At 34.9% G+C, this 23102-nt stretch overlaps 1 protein-coding gene across 2 annotated transcripts in view; it reads left to right on the top strand.

Annotated features, from left to right (window-relative positions):
• The window catches only part of LOC106138981 (fibroblast growth factor receptor 1), an 80948-nt gene that overhangs the window by 28622 nt on the left and 29224 nt on the right, over positions 1–23102 (top strand). For both annotated transcript variants that reach the window (XM_013340308.2, XM_013340307.2), the window contains exon 2: positions 3555–3684. In XM_013340308.2, coding sequence (XP_013195762.2) covers positions 3594–3684 — 91 coding nt within the window. In that variant the 5' untranslated portion in view covers positions 3555–3593. The remainder of the gene's footprint in view (positions 1–3554; positions 3685–23102) is intronic.

Genomic DNA, 23102 nt, shown 5'->3' on the forward strand with positions numbered 1-23102 from the left:
TATATGTAGGTACAGCTGAAATAGGCCTTTTTGAGACTATTGGCTCTGTTTCCCCCGTGATTGATAGAAATGTGATATTTATGCGTATCGATTCACCATCCAGTTGTCTATTTCCGAATACTTTTATTAATTGTAACGCCATGTATAATAGCCTCATAAAGGCAGTGTTTACAAATATTCATATAAAAACGTGCGCGGGCGCCATCTGGCGGCGTTGTGTAATATTTGTTTTACCGAACCTGGATCCTCGGGATCAACAATATCTCCTTTAACTATAATAAAGATAAATTGTTAAGATTGAGTGTGAATCCTTTGCCATCTAAAAACTGTTCAGGATAGATAACATATATGCAAAGCTACATATATTCAAGTCTATGCATTACAGCTGAACGTGGCCTTTCGCCTTTCAGTCGTTTTAAGACTCTATCTACTCCGCAAGGACTGTAGACATGATTATTTGTATATGTAATAACAATTTTTATCGTATATTATAACCATTATCCCCTCAACTATCATTATGTCAAACAGCTGAACGTGGCCTATTAGTCTCTTTGAGACTGTTGGCTCTGTCTACCCCGCAAGCGTGACTATATGAATGAATCCCTTCAACAGTCCATATTTGTGTATAAAATATTTACTCATTTTTACTCGGTTGGATTGTTGACCACTTCAAACTATTGGTATTTCTAAAAAAATACCTTGGTCTGGTATAGATGTAGTTAGTCTTCCTAGCTATATCCCACAACCCCCCACACAACCCACAATTTTATCAAGGGTTCAATAACACATTATTTAATTCCCCATCCGTTAGGGGTGAACACCTTTTTTATTTCTCTCTAAAATAAGCCTCTCACCATCTTTTTGGGGATGATTTATTTGTGATAAAACGGTGTGTTTATAAGGTGTTAAAAATAAGTGATGATAGCTGTAAATAGAAATAATAACGGGAGATGAATTACCGACTATATTACGGTATGGAGCACGTGTGAAGGTAAACTATATTTGTTTGTTTGTAAACTCTTTATTGTACATAAAAGAAAATAGAAAAAAGTCCCAATGTACAAATAATAACAGTCCCAATGCATAAATATGTACAATAGCGGACTTATCCCAATCGGGATTTCTTCCAGTCAACCAAAATATAAAGGGAAATCTAACTGAAGAGCTGAAGAGATAGTTAACAAACTTAGCAATTAACACATTATATTCAAAATATAACTGCTTAAAAGTTTAATTTTCAATTTGTTGAGACAAATAACACAGAAATAAAAGGTTCTTGTATATATTTCATTTTTACATACAAACATTTACAACGTCTTTATCCTTTACGGAGTAGATAGGGCCAATAGTCTCTACAAGGCTGAAAGGCCGCCTTATCAGGGCCAGAAGATTTCGGGACCAAATGTAGAAGTGTATCTTCGATATTCTTGAAATGCAAATTTTCATGAATTTCTAATTTTAGAGAAAGATGATTTTATGCTTCAGAAGGTTAAGTTTAAGTCTCAAATTCTCAAATAAAAAAATAGTCATAAATAAAAAAATCTCTCATTACTCGCCAGTTCTCGCGAGAGAGAGCGATAAAAACCAAATTTATTTATCTTTTCAATTCCTTTCAATTTCTAAAATATTTATTACCGCACTTAGACAACCACGACACAAGTTTTAAAAACAAATTTATCACAGATCAAAAGTATATTATACAAATTCACAGATTTACATAAGTTTTTGTCACGAATTCGCAACTTTATAAATTCGTCTTCGCGTCCACATAAATTTCAGTAAACGAGTACCTACCTACATCGTTTCAAAATTGTAACTTAAAAATAATGTCGGGTCGTTGTACGGGTTGAATTAAACAAACATAAAAAAAAACTGATTCAGTTACGTGGGCGGCATGTAAGTAAATAATTTTGATGCAGTCGTAATTGATAACTGGGTAGATGTTAGAATATACATACATATAATCATGTATAAATCCCTTGCGGGATAGACAGAGCCGACAATTTAGAAAAGCCTAATGATGGAATTGAGATTCAAATAGTGACCGGTTGCCAGCCCATCGCCTACAAGGAGAATGTCAAGTTCATTAGCCTTTTCCTTAAGTCTCTTTTTTTCCAAATCCATAAGAAAGATGTGAAGCGATCTAATTCCTAATTGCCGAAAACCACGCGGCAATGTCTTGACACTCGTTTCACTATCATAGTAATTATGTTTTTTTTACTACACTTATTATCAAGTATGCTAAAACCATAATTCAATATGAGACGCGGGCAGACCGCGTGCTTAAAATTTTCAGAAATGCAAACTTAATTTGGTCGCTCGTAAAAGAATCCTTGACGTTTACGGCGCCCTGGTGTTGCCAGATGTTAGTTTTCTGTACACCCCTGTTTGTAAGGCGTCCCTGGATAATTCATGCAGTATGTTGCATATTCAAACGGCTCGCACTGACTTTTGACCGCGAGAATTTCCGTAATCGGTACAGTACATACATACATACATATGGTCACGTCTATATCCCTTGCGGGGTAGACAGAGCCAACAGTCTTGAAAAGACTGAATGGCCACATTCAGCTATTTGGCTTAATGATAGAATTGAGATTCCAATAGTGACAGGTTGCTAGCCCATCGCCTAAAAAAGAATCCCAAGTTTGTTAGCCTATACCTTAGTCGCCTTTTACGACATCCACGGGAAAGAGATGGAGTGGTCCTATTCTTTTTTGTATTGGTGCTGGGAACCACACGGCATCGGTACAGTATTTCAAAATATTAGCTCTTACAAATAAACTATCAAAGTTGCAAATCCTTTTCATCGCAAACACATTTCTAGCTGCTAGATTCAAAGTTCGGAGTTTGTCAAAGACGTTTGTTAGATTTAGATAAGATTTTATGGCATCTGATTGCCGTTGTTATTTGACTGCGTTTTTATAGTGATATCTTTCGCGTAATATGCACAAAATAGTATTTCCACTAAAATTATCTTTATTTCCTTCCTCTTCTTAAACAAAATTATGTAGCTTGAAAAAGGCTGAAGGAAGTTGAAATAAATCTTTATTCGGATTTTTTTTTTAAATATAACTGGCAACACTGAGTAGCATTCACCTCGGAGCAGTTACAGCGTTATGTCCAATTTTATTGGCCATGGTAAGTGTTGTTATTTTGAGACGCACAGATGTGCTTTCACACCTTTATTTTCTAGTTAAGCTTAACTTACTTATGTTATTTAGGAATGACAATAGTATTATGCAATCGGAAAATACCTAAGTATTTTACAATTTGATCCGTCAAGTTAAGTCCGTTTGGCAAAATTACTCAGAACCTAAAGGGAATTAACATTCAGACAACTGGACGTGTAACCGTGATCTGATACGAGCTACATTCCCTTGTAAAGATTGCGGAGGTCAGATGGGATTGACTTCGTGTTAACGCCACCAAAGATCCATCCCAATACAAGATCATGATCTTCCAGACGACTTTCCAGTGAGATTACTTATCCAAGATTACCGTCGTGGAGAAGAAAATAAGAGTTGTAAAAAAAGTTTTATTGATTGTTTCAGACTCTGATGGATAACAATCGTAGCTGATTTGCCGCCAACATGTCGCGCGACACTGCCGGGCGACAGTTGCTGGTCGTTGTCGCGTTGCTTGCGACAGTCTACGGTTGTCACGCCAGGGATGTTATTTTAGGTATGTTTTTTTTAATTACCTTATCTGGCGACAGGAAACCTTTTTCAAATTGGTAGAAGTCTATAATGGAGAGTATTTGTTAAAAGCGGACCCAGCGATTTGGGGCCTTAGAATGCAACACATCAATAAGAGAGAGAGAGATAATAAATTAATGAATAATCTCTTGCTTAATATTTATTCGTGCATATTAGACAAAATAATTTTATTTGTAATCTGCATTTTGTTTTATTTTTCATCAGTCACGTTGAAACGATTTTTGATTTTTTTCTAATTATACAAGTATAAACCTATTTATATTCATTAATTCCAACAGTCAAATTCCTATCCATCCTAATTTATTCTAAAACAAAACATATACCTGAATCGGCGAATAATGCATAAAAATTACGGAAGCCCTGCCCATAAGTCCGAAATACTTAAATCTGTATTCAAACAACACGAGTACATTAAGAAAATCAAGTGTGCAGGACAAATTTGTAATTTAAATATGGTAACACCGTTGCATACCAATGAACTGTCAAATTTGACAATGCATTGTTTTGGCGCTCGATAAATGATTTCTTTCGATTCGATTAGTTTCTATTTGTTATTCATAGCGATTATAATGGCGCCTTTTTGTGAATCTTATTCAACAAAATTATTGTTTTTGAGATGGTATTTAGGTGATATCGATCAATATACCGATTGTCAAATTATGTTATTTTATTTAGACAAAAGTATATTATTATTTTAATACATAACGCAATATAGTTGTTAGAAACAATCTATCACTATCTCAGAATTTAAATTCCTTACCTAAACCATTCAGGTTACCTTGGGCTTTTCATTTGTCTATTGGCTCTATCTACCTACCCTCACGAGGGAGAAAATGTGTCATACGTTAATAAAAAGAATAGGACCACTTCTCCTCTTTCCCATGGATGTCGTAGGTAGGTAGGATGTCGTGTGACTAAGGGATAGGTTTATGAGCTTGGAATTTTTTTTAGGCGATGGGCTAGCAACCTGTCACTATTTGAATCTCAATTCTATCATCAAGCCAAACAGCTGAACGTGGCCTTTCAGTTTTTTGAAGACTGTTGGCTCTGTCTATGCCCGCAAGGGATAAATACATCATTATATGTTATGTTAAGAAAAAAAAAACTGTTAGTAGACAATGCATACGTAATGACAAGTTGTAGAATCAAGTTGGATTTGCGCAGAATACAAACATGGCTGTAACTCCAAGGCTGGGGAAGGACGTTGGTACAGTCAGCACGACAGCAGTTAAAAGTCAGCCTTTAAAACTAAATTAAAACTGTGGCCTATCGTAAAATCGTTTTTGATTGTTGACGAATATTTCGATAAAAATAAATTTTGACAAGAACATTTAATATGACATTATTATAATTTTCATTTCAATTTTAATTTTCGTTTAATTTAAATTTTCTGTATTTTTGCATGCCATGACTGGTTAAATGCGCGACATGTATATGCTTTGTAACACCTATAATTGTACCGCATTTATAGCAAATAAAGTATTTGTAAAAAAAAGGAAATAATTCTCATATTTTGACGTCTGTTCCTGTATAGTGCCGTGTGGTTCCCGGCACTATTACAAAAAAGAATAGGACCACTCCATCTCTTTCCCATGGATGTCGTAAAAGGCGACTAAGGGATAGGCTTATAAACTTAGGATTCCTCTTTTAGGCGATGGGCTAGCAACCTGTCACTATTTGAATCTTGGTTCTATCATTAAGCCAAATAGCTGAACGTGGCCATTCAGTCTTTTCAAGACTGTTGGCTCTGTCTACCCCGCAAGGGATATAGACGTGACCATATGTATGTATGTATGTATGTATTTTGACGTCTCGACATGTTTTATGATAAGGCATTGCATACCTACATATAGTCACGTGTATATCCTTTACGAGGTAGACAGAGCCACTAGTCTCGAAAAGACAAAAGGCCACGTTCAGCTGTATGATTTGATGGTATTGAGATTCAAATATTGCTAGTTATATATTCAAATGTTGCTAGCCTTTCACCTACAAGAGGAATCCTAAAATAAGCCTATTCCCTAATCGCCTTTTACGACATCCACGGGAAAGATATAGAGTGGTCCTATTCTAAAGCGCTGGAAACCACAGTCACACATGATAAGACATTATTTAGAATGAATTCTGTAATCGGCCTTTCTCTGTAAGTTTCTTATTTATTATGAGTAGAATAAATAAGTTAATAAAACTATTGTTGGATAAATAAGTAAAGAACATACATACGGGAATTCAGATTCAACAAAATATCCGTTTATAATAAGAAGCACCTGGGCGACCAAGCAGAGCTCAGTGTTTTTTTAATCAATTATTTCAGAAACCACACATTTTTAAACTTCTAACTTTTCAGCACTTAAATTAAAAATATGATTATTGGATGTTATTCTTTGAGCCGTTACGATTTAATACCTGTGTAAATTAGAAAATTCGAAAGTTTCATGGTATAATATCATCGTAATAGTATTGTTGACGGTACCCAGGCGTAGGTAGATCACGATCCTCGCCCCAGGATGCTAGCTGGCAACACAGAGCAAAGCTGCCGACTTCCGGTGCCACCTTTGATTCCTATCAGTCGGGAAACGCGCGCTGAACATTTCAATTTTGCAGGGTTTTATCGGAATCTCATGGTTTATTTATTAGGCTTTATAATCTTTGTGACTTTAAAAAGGATTGTTGGTAACACACACGCTGACACATCATTTTCGCTTACGGGATAGGCAGAGCCTTTATTGAGATTGATAAAGGAGACACGGTTAGATAGATGGAAGTAAGATTCAAACATGGTCTAGATCACACTAGCTCACAATTAGTTGATCGAAAAAGGGGCGCTATTCCGGCATGGTGCCAAGAACTCTGGCTGCATTCTCGCGCCTATCTACATACATATAGTTACGTCTATTTCCCTTATGGGGTAGATAAAGCCAAGAGTGTTGAAAAGACAAGAGACTAGAGTGATAGGCCACGTTCAGCTTTTGATAGAGTTGAGATTCAAATAGTGACAGGTTGCTAGCCCATCGCCTAAAATAAGAATCCCAAGTTTGTAAGCCTATCCCTTAGTCGCCTTTACGACATCCATGGGAACGAGATGGAGTGGTCCTATTCTTTTTTTTATTGGTGCCGGGTACCACACGGCCTATCTAAATTATATATTTAATGCTTTATATTTTGCTGTATATTTTGTTAACTATATTTTGTATAAATTATTGTGGAGAAAATAAATAAATAAATAATAATAAAAAAATAATCTGTTTGTTCAATGCACTAAAGGTAACTGAAATCAAAATGAACATAAAAACTTAAATATCAATGTTCACTGTCGCCATATTTTTTTTCCAATTTTATTTGCAATTGTTATCAGTTCATATTTGTTTAGGAGTACAAATACTACGTATGGCGCGTGTCTTATTTTTTTGTGAGATGTATCTATGTTTGTTAAGATGATACCGACAGAACAAATAATGAATTATCGACGGTTTTTTGTAGTTTATCTTATTTTATCGAAGATGCAAAGCAAATAGCTTTATGTACCTTTTATTTACGGAGATACGACTGCATAAAAATATTGTGAATATCTACTAATTGAGATAAAAAAATTACATTATTTATTTTGCTGTAAAATTTTTAAATTTGGTTTTCCTAAGTTTCGAAGATTTAATTAATTCATAGAATGAGGTTAAGTTTTTGTTATCACTTCCTTATCCTTCACGGGGTTGACAGAGCCAAAAGTCTTTTAAAGACTAAAAGGCCACGTTTAGCTGTGTGGCTTAATTATGAAATTAAATAGTGACAGACTGCTAGCTCTCCGCCTAAAATAAGAGAGATAATTAGCCTATCCCTTAGTCACCTTTTACGACATCTTTGAGGAAGGCTGCTCCTAGAATAGGACCAACTGTCGGGAACTACACGGCCAAATCATAATAAATTATAATTAAAAATTATAATAAACAATTAAATACCTCATGAAACAAATTATCAACCCTGAAAGGAACCTGCAGGATGTCATTTTTAATTATTCATAAAAACCAGTGCAACCTGAGCTCGAGAGTTCAGACAAATGTGACGGCTGTGAGGTCTTGTTCGGTTGGTCATTAAAATAATTGTCCCAGCATCCGGCGGCTAATTAGAACCAAGTGAAAGGGTTGAGGTCCAATCGATTTGCGCCCGTGAAGTAATAACGTTTTCCGCTATTTTTATTTTAAGACTTAAAACTTGTGTACAAAATTATCAAATTCGACACATATGAGGTGGACCTTTTATCATTAGATACATACATATAATCACGTAAGTACTTACATATGGTCACGTCTATATCCCTTGCGGGGTAGACAGAGCCAACAGTCATGGAAAGACTGAATGGCCACGTTCAGCTATTTGGCTTAATGATAGAATTGAGATTCAAATAGTGACAGGTCAGAATCCCCAGTTTGTAAGCCTATCCCTTAGTCGCCTTTTACGACATCTATGGGAAAGAGATGGAGTGGTCTTATTCTTTTTTGTATTGGTGCCGAGAACCACACGGCATATAATCACGTCTTTATACCTTACGGGGTAGGCAGAGCCAGTGTCGAAAATTCTGAAAGGCCGCGTTCAGCTAAATTGAGATTTAAAAAGTAACAGGTCGCTAGCCTATCGCCTATAAGATTGCTTTTCTGATAAATTATTAAAAATATCTTTCAGATTTTTCGCCTCTATCTACCGCAAAAAAATTGTCTCAATTTCAATTCCAATTCCATAATTAAGCGTTACAGCTAAACGTGGCCTTTCAGTCTTATCGAGAATGTTGCCTCTGTCTACCCCGTAAGTGATAGAAACGTGATTGTGTATATAATATATTAAAACCTTTCTATTTAACTTCTGAGTTGTATCATTTAAGATTACAAATTACCGCTCATTAGGAACTTGTGTTTACTCGCTTCTAATCTTTTTTCTTTAGTCTTCTTTTACCACGACATGATGCTACAGTTCATAAATCTATTTTTGTCAAGAAATTAAGTCTATTTGGTCAGAATAACGTTTTGAAACAACGATTCTCAGATCTCAAACTAAGTATATTCTCGACCACAAGAATTTTATTGTATAACTCTTAAATGGAACACTCAAACTATTTATTTTCTTTCGGATTGTAAAAATTTTATGGCATTTTAAGCATCTTCGAGTTTGGACTTCATTCGTCCGGTTTATTGTAGTGTAGGGCGGGGTTTACTGGCATTATTTTAGGGTTGTCAGTGTCAAATTGACAAAACCGCTCGCCGTTCCAATAATAACGTTGCTATACCCTACGGGATTCATGTTGGACCCGTTATTAACATACATACATATGGTCACGTCTATATCCCTTGCGGGGTAAACAGAGCCAAAAAACTGAATGGCCACGTTCAGTTCGGCTTAATGATATAATTGAGATTGAAATGGTGATATTATTAAACCAGTGACTATTGTAGTAGTATACATACATATGGTCATGTCTATATCCCTTGCGGAGTAGACAGAGCCAACAGTCTTGAAAAGACTGAATTGAGATCGAAATAGTGACAGGTTGCTAACCCATCGCCTAAAAAAAAAAGAGTCCTAAGTTTGTAAGCCTATCCCTTAGTCGCCTTATACGACATATTTATCGAGGAAGGCTTTAGGCTATATAATATCACGCTGCAACTATAAGGAGCGAAGAAATAATGGAAAATGTAAAAAAACGGGGAAATTTATTCATCCTTGACGGCTTCAATGATGCTCATAATAACTATTCCACGCGGACAAAGTAGCTGTGCCCACTATTTTAACATATTTAACTAAACATACACGCTAATAAATAAATTCATGGAGAAGCACAAGATGACGTTACAAAATCTGCGCATTGCCAACCCTAATTTCGGTGGCTTTTTTGAATACATTATTACGTTTTAATTGTCTTTGTCCCTTGAAATCTTGACTGCGGTAGGCAATTAGCCGGCGATGATGTTGTAGTCAAGTTTGACATTTTATAGACAATTCTGTGTGTCATCTTGCTTATAAACTTGTGTACAATGGTTGCTACTTCGTAACGTACAGAGAATGGGCTTTTTAACTGGATCTTTCTTTATTTTTCATATGTTTTTTATTGACATAAGTTGGTGGTACATTTATCAGGTTTTCGCTTGTTATTAAACATTTAATAATTAATAAATTTTATTTTATTTTAAATAAACTTGTATTATGTAAATATGTATTTTGTTTGTAATGTAGTTATGTATTTTGTAGATGCATGTGCACTTTATCGCAATAACAAATTTAAGTTTTTCTGTTTGGTCAGCTGGTTGACTGGTAGAGAATGTCAAACGGCATTTAGTCCATTCTTACATTTTCTTTTGCAATAACGTTTTAAATAAATAAATAAATGCGATAATTGACTTGAGAATAAAAATTTTATATTTTTTTTATGAATTTTTGTTTTTGTCATAGCGAAATTTACATAGCAAAATAATCTTTGATACAAATTACCGAATGTTAGATACGTATTTGATAACTTAAAATTTAAATCAATACCTTAAAATAATATACACATATAACATACTTGCATGTACAGTAATGATAATTTTATACCATATAGATCTACAACTAGACACAGTGATTTATATTTTCGCACCAAACATCTACGATTTCTGTAAGTAGGGTTGAACCGGGATATTAAAAAAATAAAATAAAAATATAACAAGCATAGCACATAGAAAATAGTTACGGGAAAGAAGTGGCAGTAAGCAATTAAATACGTTCAAATAACGTCCAAAAGGTTAATTTGAAAACAATACCGCCGCGTGGTCATTCTTTAATTGTATATACTAGACTTAACTGCAAGTTAGAGATTCTTTTTACAATACTAACTGAAACACGGTTTACACAAGTTTTGATTAAAATTCAACCTAATTCTGCTTTTGAAAACCCTAAAATATCTCTAACTGTAAGGCTTATTGCAAAGAAATTTGTCAGATTCAAGATAAAATATAGCATGTATACGTTATCCTCGTAAATAACTGTTTCCATACAAACCGAGTCTAAATTAATTCAGGATCCACCTTAATATCGCCTTTATGGCTTTGGTAATAAATTCTTCAATTCCATGTCGTGGTAATCAAAGTTTTATGTCAAATCGTTGGGATTAAGCGCGTTATTAGTTATTAACGCGGTTTATTGGTTCTGAACAAGTGATTATATGATTTATTTGCTAGTTTCGTGTTTAGGTATTCATTGTAGCCAATACATTAAATTTTGCTGTAACTATTAGAATCTCAATTCTATTATTAAGCCATACAGCTGAACGTGGCCGTTGAGTCTTTAGAAAATAGTTTAGTTATTTATTTATTTATTTTATTTATTTACTTTCTTACTTAGTTGGCTCGGCTACCTCGCAAGGGATATAGGCGTGATAATATGTATGTACTATTAAACCTTGGTTCATGCGACACATCTACTTGCTTCGTAATTATAGCTTTATTCACTAGATGTATCAAAGTAAGTAAAGAATTTTCTAAAAGGTTCTTTAGGAATAAGTTTCTTAAGAAATTTCTTACAGTAAACCCACCACAGAACTATCTCCTTTCTTGTGCTTAGACGTTGTTTATAGTACGTCAATGGCTTAGACACAAAATTAAATGGGACATCAAGTTCTTAAATAAGATCACTTACTTTTTGACAAATGTGCGCAGACATCTTGAAACACATCAAAGTCCCATGAATGGATGGATTTAAAGACTTTTCCGCTTACCCCAATTCGGGTAAATGAACATTAGCAAAGCGAGACGAAACTTCAGCACTGTCTTGACCAAAATGAATAATTATGCGTCCACCATCTTCGATATTTACATCACCTTAACATTTATTACTAAAATCATCTTTATTCCCTATGACAAACGGATTAGTTTCTTATGCACACCGATTTATTATACATTAACCATCACCAATATTTGTATTGGCAATAGCATCGCTTTAGAAATCATCTCTGACATGTTCACTATAAGGTTCATTTTCATCTGGATAATCGTTTTTAACTTTGTCAGCAGTTTTTGAAGCACATGGTGTCTCCTCATTCATTTTACAGTCTGCTGCTATTCTAGGAATAATGTTGGAACATATCTGTGTATTTTCGCCTCAGGTAGCCAGATGTAGCTTTTGCTAAATTTCAGCACGGGATACGAAGGCAATTTGTCGTTTATGCATCTGTCTGGATTTATTAGTACTTATGTTTTTGTTGCATTGCTATTTGAGTATGAACTTGATACTAATTAAAGAGTCTGACTAATTGATGACCAGCGATACGGTATTGCTTTGTGACAGTTGGCTAAGCATTACTTGAACAAATTTCAAATTAGTGTCGTTAGTTTTATTGATGGAAACACATTTGTCCCTGTACATTAAACATGCCACTTACGTGTAAATCAAACCTAATATGTAAGTTGACAGTAGTAAGTACATAGCTGGTAATCTCTAGGTTCAATCGTTCAAAGTATATCTATTGAGCATAGCTTAACTAATAGCTTTTAAAAAGGAATCGAATCTACGTATAATAGTAATTCTGAATGGTATCACTGTCTTTTATTTTTGCTCAATATTATAAATTCAGTACTTTTGTTTTGTTTTTGAAATATTCATTTTCGAATTATAGATTTATGAAATAGATAATAAAAGTTACAAGCACAGTTAAAGACCCAAATTCTTCTTCGCCCCAAATTCCTTTCTTCATTCTTTATTATTTTCGTGGAGTTGGCATAATATATCGGTTTATTCCAATGTCTACTGCTTCTTTCTCTAATCACTAATGAGACAAATAGAGTGAACTATCCCGGTCATAAAGTACGACATTCTGATCGGCATCCGTGCATGCCAAGAAAGTTTACAATACAGTCCGTTCGGTAGCGGCGTTACAAAGAAGCGCAGGCGCATTAGGATGTTTCTCACGAACATGTGCTGGAACAAAGCCCGGAGAGTTGTCACGATTTGTCCGCCGTGAATGTTTATATCTTTATGTAAATCAACAATTTCTCTTTTACCTTTAACTAATTCTTTTACACTTTAGATTCAAGGGCCAGATTCTGCGGGTAAACCTGTTGTTTTGTATTTCCAGACTTTAATTTTAAAGTTTCTATCGAATTATGTTTGATATCAAGATAACAGAAAACATAATCAACCTTCTCTTCTTAAAGTCAAGTCTAATACTTGACTTTAAGAATATTAATGCAATTAATATGTATTATAATTTAAATGATGATCAATTATGGTTTCTGATCAATCGTCTGTCTATTAATTCAAAAAACTAACTCCGGAAGAATAATCAAAGACATTATCGAAGCAGCTGTTACTAAGTTCCTCCTAGACATGCTTGTAACGCATTTTATTAGTAATTTTATACGTCGGTATCAATCTATTAATACGCGCGTCGACACGCGTCTCCCCACAATTAATCAAGTTTATATTTAACATCAACCTCCGACAATATACCATTAGGTTTTTCATTAGTTGGGCGATAATGCTGTTGAAGTAACAAATGTTCATCATTTTCATCATCGTTGAAATTGTCTAGAGCTGATTAAATACGATTTATTGTAATAGTGCCAATGTATGTGTTTTTGGTGTATGAGACAAACGAGAGTAACAAATTTTGGCACAAGAGAGCGGTGATTAATATCAACTATTGTTGCTGAATTTCGAGATGATGTGAAACGATTTAAAAAAAGTGTTATTCTCACAAAAAGTTTCTCATCAAAATTCAGTAGCTCCACAGTTTTTATTGTGCTTGCAATCTCCGACCTGGCAGATTTATTGCCGTCCTTTTTTTGTTTGTTTATGTTAAAAAACGCATCGTGTCAAGTTACGCAAAAAATGTTTTAACGAGCTGATTTTTGGAGACATAATGTATTTGGATTGATAGATTATTTTGCATGGTTTTTAACTACGTCAGTTACTTTAAAAATATTTTACGCAGGCCTTTTTTTATTAAAAGCTATATTAGATATATTCTCAAAACCATTATCGTCCAGATGGAGTTTGCCCCATGCGCATTTCTGATTTTTAATAGCTACCAAATAAAAATAAATCAAGACAAGACCTAAATTTTGAAAACGTGTACATTACTGTAAAACAATTAAGTCTATAGAATAATATCAGATGTAACTCTAAACCAAATTTACCTTAAGACTGCACATTTAGAAAGGCGCAATGAACTGGCATCATAGCTGCAACCATTTAACCCGTCCGGCCAGCTGCAACGAATGATACATCAATGCCAAATGCTGAGATGAATAAAGTCCACGAAGATTTATAAGGGGTACATCTTAATGAAATAGTACGCGGTGTATTTTAGGCCATTGAGGAAGATCTAGGGGGTTTAGACGATCTAGATTTAGACTGTTTAGACGGGGATAATAATGATATGGTTGAGAAATGAACAAGAATTTATGCATTTGAAAGAAAGTAAATATCCAATACCCAATCAATTTTCCAGAGGGGTAGGTATAGACAACCAAATAATTATGCATGCTTATTAATTTTTCAAAATGCAACGCCTAATTTTTAAGATAGTTATTAATTTGGTTTATACTTCCAAGAAAAAGTAAACTTCCGGAAAATATTTGCGTAAAACACGAGTCACCGACAGGAAAAGCCGAACAAATGCTGAAAATTTGTCAATTTCAATTCTCCGGCGTCTTATAAACACGTAAATACACTGACACATGCTAGACTTTCAGAAATAGATGAATTTTCGTTGCCAAATGAAGCGGATTACTAGACTCCATTTAGACTGTCATCATTAAATGAGACTACATCAGTTGTAGACGCTGTATTATTTGAAATGTCTTATTTAGCTGAAAACGTAACGACACGTTTCAAATAACATGACAGTAATGGAGTTAAAATATCTTTTGATAGAACATCGGCAGCTGCTGAAATGAGCAGCTGTGAAGATGCAAAAATATTTGCAACATTAGAGAAACTTTATATGTTTAATTATGCAGAATTGTATATAGAACTGCATAGTTTAGAGATGTTTTAAAGATAAATAAATACGAGTTATTAACATTTTAATGGTTTGTTATGCGATAGGACCGTAAGCTTAGAATTTTTTGAAGTCCCTATGAAACTGAATTGATGAGGATCGTATTCGGACATTCGGTTGAGAGGATAGCTTAAAAAAATCAAGTATTTTATTCGTTATTTTAGGACATTTCGAACATCATTAAATAATTGTCACATCTTTTGGTTACACAGCATTGGTTGACATCGAAAAAATACTTAAAGCTAAGTTAAGTGCCGCTTCCAACAGAAGTGGTCACAAATTTTACTGCAGAATATTCTTCAACAACGTCAACTCCACATTAATTCAAACATTTAGAAACGTGGACGACACTTCACTGCATAGTTTAAGCAAAGTGGCTTCCCGCGTATGTCCCTATGTCTCTATGTATGTATGCTTAGATCTTTAAATCTACACAATTTTAAAGATCTAAGCATGGATGGATTTTGATGCAGTTTTTTTAATGGATAGACTGATTCAAGAGGAAAGTTTACATGCATAAATGATGATCGTAAACAGCAGTCAACTATATTTATTTATTTATGTACATCAAGGGAAAAAAAATACAAATAGAACTTAAACTAAAGAGAAATCCAGTACTTACAAGGGCACTACTAATTTCTAGAGAAATTTCTTCCAGCAGACCCACGATAGGAAAATGTAAAGAAAGGCATTGGCTTGTGTACAACTACATATAATGAAAAAGATTCAGACCACAATACTAATAAATTTCCAAATCTCGCGATTCCCGGCCGAAGGGAATCCCTCGGGAGCGATCCCAAGAACAGATGTTTGTTGAACAAACACCGCGTCTGACCCACCTCATGTTGCTACAACAACAGACAATGTTACTAATGTTTCTCTGAACGAGGCGATGTTGTCACACACATCTAGTTCGTCCTATTGGGAATATTGGGTTGAATAAATGACATGTCGTGGAATGGTCGGAATAGAAATTGCTTGATTTGTTTGTGGAACCTTGTGCTATAATCTATACTAATATTATAAAGCTGAAGAGTTTGTTTGTTTGAACGCGTTTATCTCAGGAACTTACTGGTTCGAATTGAAAAATTAAGGCATATTAACCTAACCTAGCCTAAACTATGTTTATGCCTATTGAAATAGTATGCCAAAATCCTATTATGACAAAAAATAGTATGCGTAAAACTCGTTATGCCAAACTAAAATAGGATAAAAAAAATTAGTCGAATGAAAGGGATTCCTTTTATCTGCTGTCTGTAATACGTGCAATGAAGTTAATTTCAGTAATTCGCGTAGATATAAAAGTATCTTTGTTTGGGATAATTTTAATTCGATGTAATAGTTTGTGTGTAGGTATACCAATTCTATTGAAATCTTATTAAACTCCATTTTGTTATATAAAGTCACGGATATTTATCGTCGTATGAACTATCACGACTATTGATTTCTGATTACACTGACTGACATTATGAAAGACTTTGCCCATATAATTTCTAAGATCTTCATCTAACTCCGTCTCATTCCCATGGATGTCGTAAAAGGCGGCTATGGAAAACGTTAATAATCTTGGGATTCATCTTGTAAGCTATAGACTAGACATATCAACCTGTCACTATTTGAATATCAATTCTATCATTAAGCCAAACAACTGAACGTGGCCGATCAGTCTTTTCAACACTGTTGGCTCTGTCTACCCCGCAAGGGATATAACCATGATTATATGTATGTATGTTTATCTAACTCTTTACTAAAATAAAATGGTTGAATAATAACTGCAACAAAGAAATCTTTTCAAAACTCATAAACAGACGATTGAAGCCCATTACTGTAGCAGACCTACCTAGACACAGCTGTAAATCTGTCATATAAATCTAGATTTTGCTGAGTATGACACCGAGTAAACATTTGTCCAGTTCTCAGATCTAGTACCTAAATAGACTGCACAATGAATGTGATAATTATTTTAAAAAAAACGGAAAAGCTTTGTAATGCCTAATTAACTTACAATAAAAATCGTTACAGAACTTTCAAGATACATAATAGATAGATATATAATGTTGTTACAATATCCGAGGTTTAACGTCTTACATATATGAACGTGTTCGTAGATAATTTATAATACATATACATACATATAATCACGTCTACATCCCTTGCGTGGTAGAACGAGCCAACAGTTTTGAAAAGACTGATAGGCCACGTTCAGCTGTTTGGCTTAATGATAGAAATGAGATTCAAATAGTGACAGGTTGCTAGCCAATCGCCTAAAAGAAGAATCCCAAGTTTATAAGCCTATCCCTAAGCCGCCTTTTACGATAGGCATGCATGGGAACCTATGGATGTCCTGTCACGGCGACCTTTTGTTTTTTTTATTAGTGCCGAGAAATACACGGCACTATGATACATATATTATTACAAAATGAGAATTAAAATCTTGCATACAATGTCAACTGAAGAAAAAAAAAATTGTGTTCTTTATTTATTTAAAAAACCTATTCTACATATTCTACCGTGTAAACAAAGTGTCATGTGTAGTGTATGTAGTTGTTATTAATCAATAAAAAGAATAGCTTTTATTAAAAAATAGATATTTATATATCTATTTGCATGTAAGTCATTGGGCCGCCAGCCTTGAACCCGGCGCAGATCACGCGGGAAAGTCTGAAATAGACGTCATATGTTTTGGTTTTGTTTATTTTAGTCCCACAATGGATGCGTCTTTACCTTTATTAGCTAAATTGAATGGCGCACTGCTTATTAGTCGTTTCGAAAAAGGAGGATTTAATATTATTTATTACTTATCTGTTTGAGTAATTATTTTCATTATTTAGTCCTTTAAAAACCTATTTTTACTTACTTGGTGCTTTACATACATACATATAATCACGTCTATAACCCCTGCGGCTTAGACAGAGCCAACAGTCATCAAAATATTGAAAGGCCACGCTAAGCTGTTTGGCTTAAATCCCTTAGTCGCCTTTTACGATATCCATGGCAAAGAGATACACGGCACTTGGTGCTTTATTGCCCAGTAGCAGCAGATGGCACATTTTTCACCTTCGAATAAATTTTAAAGTCCCATTCTGAAGCAATAATCTTATTATTTAACACAATTCACAGCACAAACACAGCAAATTCATACTTTTTCTAGCCATGATGGACAACAGCTACCACACCATAGACATCGGAATAATATAATACAATAGAAATTCCATGTCGTACTTTAAACTGTAGGTCGAAACGCACGCAGTTTTCTGCTAAGTTGTAAATCTGTAAAGAACAAGAGATGCAATACGGAAATGATAAGGTGATTTATTATGGTGGCGTTTAAAATCAGTTGCGGCGGCACATTCACCAATACTTACCAATTCCTGTTGTTAGTACCGGTTTCATACAACTCTCTGGAGAGAAGCCAGTGTGCACGCACATAGCCAAGTCGGGTTACAAAGAGCTATTCCCACCTGACCTCTGCGACCTTTGCAGGGGAACCTAACTCTTATGAGATCATGGTTACAAACGCACTTACCTGAAACTGCAAGAATCCTTACGATGATTTCACTCACCGTATGAACAACGGTTAGTAGTCACAGTTTGGTTAGTATATACATGTAAGCTCGGCGATTTCGGGTACTCTTGACCTGACCTTCTGCTAGAATGTTCTTTATTTGATCAAGATACCTTCGTCTAGGCTTTCCTCCGACCTTTCCCTCCATACTCTTCTTGTATATCTGCTAAGTCAACCTGCTTTCATTCATCCTTTCCACATGACCATAACCTCTTAACATACCCTTTTCTATTCCTGTAACTACATCTTATCTATCACAACATTCCCTTATCACGCTGTTCCTTATCCGGTCACTTAATTTCACACCGATCATACTCCTTAACGCTCGTATTATCATTATCGGTTAGTATATAGATATATACAGTATATTGATCTATAGCCGAGGTAGAATTTGAATCAGTGCTTCAATGTTCATCACTGATTTTAATGAGGCACCTTTACAATTGACCACCGACGCTTCGTATTTGCCACTTCTCTAGTCTCACATTATTCTTAATTCTATGGACGCCAATAAGACGGATGACCTTAGTACTGTTGCAAGATGCAGACGCACAAAAAATGTAGACATGAACGTCGCTATGACGAGTTTAACAAAAAGTAGACTGGACACTTGGTGAACTCGCTTTTGTTTAAACATATTGTCATTTACATGAGTATTCATATTGCCGTGTGGTTCCCGGCAACAATAAAAAAAAGGACCACTCCATCTCGTTTCTATAGATGTCGTAAAAGACGACTAAGGGAAAGGCTTATAAACTTGGGATTCTTCTTTTAGGCGATGGGCTAGCAATCTGTCACTATTTGAATCTCAATTCTAGCATTAAGCCAAACAGCCTATCAGTCTCTTCAAGACTGTTGGCTCTGTCTACCCCGCAAGGGATAAAGACGTGACTATATGAATGAATGAGTATTCATGTATTGTGTCAAATGAAGGAATATATTCTTTATATATTTCTTTTAAGAAAATGTTTTTCTTATTTTGGGTCCTGAGCCCTCAAGAACGAGACGGGGATATTTTTGAAATATTCACATTGTTTTTGTGCTACACGCACTAGTAGTTTTCAAACTAGTTCGCACACGACTCTGCCAATTCCCGTGGGAATTTTGGGAATTCTCCGTTAGTACACCTATAAAGCAAAGTTTAAATCACCAGACAATGAGTCAGTCAGTTTCCTCTTTTTTTATAATTAACATTTTCTTACATCCTACTGAATGTTCGCGTCGACAACTCGCCATCGTGTGTTTGTCTGTTAGTCTTGCTCTTCACATCGCTTCAACTTTGAGAGGTCAAGATGGCAGTCAATGGCCGTATTATATATAAATAACTATTCCACGCGGACGAAGTCGCGGGCACAGCTAGTTTATAATATTAGAATAGATATAAAATTGTATGAATCAGTACATTTTATCGGTTAATACAGTAAGCGGCAAATGAACCTAACTCTGTCCATATATAGTTTATCAACTAACGTCATGTCTCGATTATTTGCCATCGACTGTACACCGTTTATGGTAGTTTTGTTGTCTGTCTGCTGTCTCGCGGGCAAGGTCGGGTGAATCATGCTAACTCAGTGATTCCCAAAGTGGTCTATATTTCTAGGAGTCTATGACAACTTGCAAGGGGTATACATACATACATAAAGTCACGTCTATATAGACGTGACTTTATGTATGTATGTAAGGGATATCCCTTACGGGGTAGATATAGCCAATAGTCCCGAAAAGACTGAATGGCCACATTCAGCTGCTCGGCTTAATGATGGAATTGAGATCCAAATAGTGACAGGTTGCTAACCCATCGCCTAAAAAAAGAATCACAAGTATGTAAGCCTATCCCTTAGTCGCCTTTTACGACATCCATGGGAAGGAAATGGAGTGGTCCTATTCTTTTTTGTTTTGGTGCCGGGAACCACAGGGCAAGGGTTATACGTCAACGAAAAAAAATTTAAGGGTCCTTAAAATGAAAATGAGGGTCCACGATTGTGATTCTCAACATATACACTGATAGCTACCTATTTACTTACATCATACTATCTTATAATATCAAAACATGTACATTATTTACAAAAGTACCTATGAAGTAATTTTTTTTTTAATACATACCTACATACGTATAATCACGTCTATATCCCTTGCGGGGTAGACAGAGCCAACAGTCTTGAAAAGACTGATAGGCCACGTTCAGCTGTTTGGCTTTATGATGGAATTGAGATTGTAGAAGATGAGATATTTTTTTTTAATTATTTTTATTATACATGTTTATAAAATTGTGTAAGTTGTAGGATACCGGAAATCAATATCAGGTAAGGGGGGGGTCTACCCAACACGGAAAAACATGGCAAGTGGTGTATGATACAAAAAAGTTTGGGGAGCTCTGTGCTAACTTGATGTACTTATAGCCGTGATGACAACTGACACATAAAGATTTGTATTTATGGAGTTTGATTCATTAGTCACACATAGTCATCGTCCGCCTGGCGTTTCTCTGGGTCTTGGGGGGGAGCCGTGCCCCCTTTTTTTATCGCGCGAAATATATATTATAAGCTTTCCCGTTTCACGTCATAATAAAAGAATAGAATAGAATAGATTTATTTTCAAAATTGGATACAAGGTATCACTTATTGACGTCACATAACTTAAATCTAATTATAACTACTACCGCTTCCAAAGCGCATGTGTAGACGAAGCGGCGGAACAAACTACACTGCTGCATTTTAATCGGACGTCAATTTACAAATATAGATCTCTTAAATCTAAATCGTGGATGAATGCACATTGTCTACATTAAAAAACATGAATGAATGTAGAACTGATTATGTCAATACGAATATTTCGTCAAATAAAATAAAAATAAAGATAAAATAAAATAAGTATATACTGTACACATTATGTCAAGATCATGTCAAAAATACACAAGCATTTAAGAGGCCATTATGTCAAGCTCGGGCCATACATGTTTATCATGAATATAATCCTCCGTGCTGTAATAGGCTTTCCTACAAAGCTCAACTTTAATATACTTTTTGAATTTCCTATCATTCATTTCAATAACACTTTTTGGTTATTTATTATAAAATGTTATACAATTAACCAGAAATGATTTCCCTACCTTAGCCAGCCGATGTGCTGGGATCGACAACTTATAATTGTTCCGCAGTGATCTACTAGTACATTCACCTACTTTTTTGAAAGAGTCTAAGTTTTTCCTAACATGCATAATGTTATCCAATATGTATTGAGAGGGCAATAAAGCTAGTAAATGAATAAATGAATACATATCGTAGAATACACCAAACTAGACACAGTGTAATGAATTTATGACTGCGTGGGAACTGTCCTGATTTGATACAGTCTCCAGCGTCTCAATTGTGTTCTCAATGAAATTAACTCCGCCTGCTAGTCTTTGTGATATCATCTTACATTTGTATTGCTTGTTCCGGCTTTTGCGTTATTTGAATGCAGTTTTGGGATCCATACGGGATTACGAGATTATTTCGTGCCGCGTGGCTGCAGTCGACATCAGATGAAGCAAAAAAATTATTGATACATATAAATATTATACATACATACATACATATAATCACGTCTATATCCCTTGCGGGGTAGACAGATCCAACAGTCTTAAAAAGACTGACAGGCCACGTTCAGCTATTTGGCTTAATGATAGAATTGAGATTCAAATAGTGACAGGTTACTAGCCTGTCGCCTAAAAGAAGAATCCCAAGTATATAAGCATATCCCTTAGTCGCCTTTTACAACATCCATGGGAAAGAGATGAAGTGGTCCTATTCTTTTTTCTAATGGTGCCGGGAACCACACGGCACGGTATAAATATTATTATTAGTAATTTTCATTTTCATATTAAGATAATTTGTAAAAAGGAAAATAGCTGAACGCGGTCTTACAGTCTTTACAAGAATATTGGTTCTGTCTATCCGTGAGGCATAAAGATGTGATTAAATGTATGTACCTATTTTTTGTCGTTCATAGTCTGTACTAGATTCATATTGATTAAGATCATAACAGCAGACGATTGAAGAGGTGCCTATATCACCTTATATTTTTATAATATACATAAATACATTTAATAGCACGTCTATATCCCTTGCGGGTTAGACAGAGCCAACTATCTTGAAAAGACTGATAGGCCACGTTCAGCCGTTTGGCTTAATGATAGAATGAGATTGCCCATCGCCTAAAAAAAGAATCGCAAGCCTATTATTCTTATAAATCTAATAATAAATCGAGTTTTGTAGTCATGTGCTAAACAAAAGGGCAGACAGTCAGTGAGTCAGTCACGGAGCACGTAAGACGGAGGAGTAGTGAGCGGAAATGCCTAATCTTTGCATTACTCTATCAATTAGGTTCGTTTTACACTGTTCTGTGATGCGATGATCGCCAGCGAGCTATGCTGAGCTGTTTAAAAAATACATTTAGGTTTAAATTATTAACTTATTTTTAAATTATTTTTTAAATTAATAAATTAAGAAAATCTTACCAAAAGAAAGGGAAAATATTGAAAATTTTAGACGTTTGTTCTTAATAATTTTACAATATTCTTACGAATTTTTTACCGCTTCTTCTGCACTGACGCCTTGGAAGCGGCAGTAAACTTAGTTTCAAGTAGTTTATTTGACGTCAACCAATGTTGTGAAACCAAAATATTTGACAATTATTAAGCGATATTAAGTATCCTATAATAATGAATAAAAATTTTGAATTTGAATTGATTAATTTTACAAATTTAATCTCAATTATACCTACCAAAACCAATTTTACATTTTATTTTTAAATGCAAATG

This window comes from Amyelois transitella, chromosome 20 (genome assembly GCF_032362555.1).
Source record: "Amyelois transitella isolate CPQ chromosome 20, ilAmyTran1.1, whole genome shotgun sequence".
NCBI lineage: Eukaryota > Metazoa > Arthropoda > Insecta > Lepidoptera > Pyralidae > Amyelois > Amyelois transitella.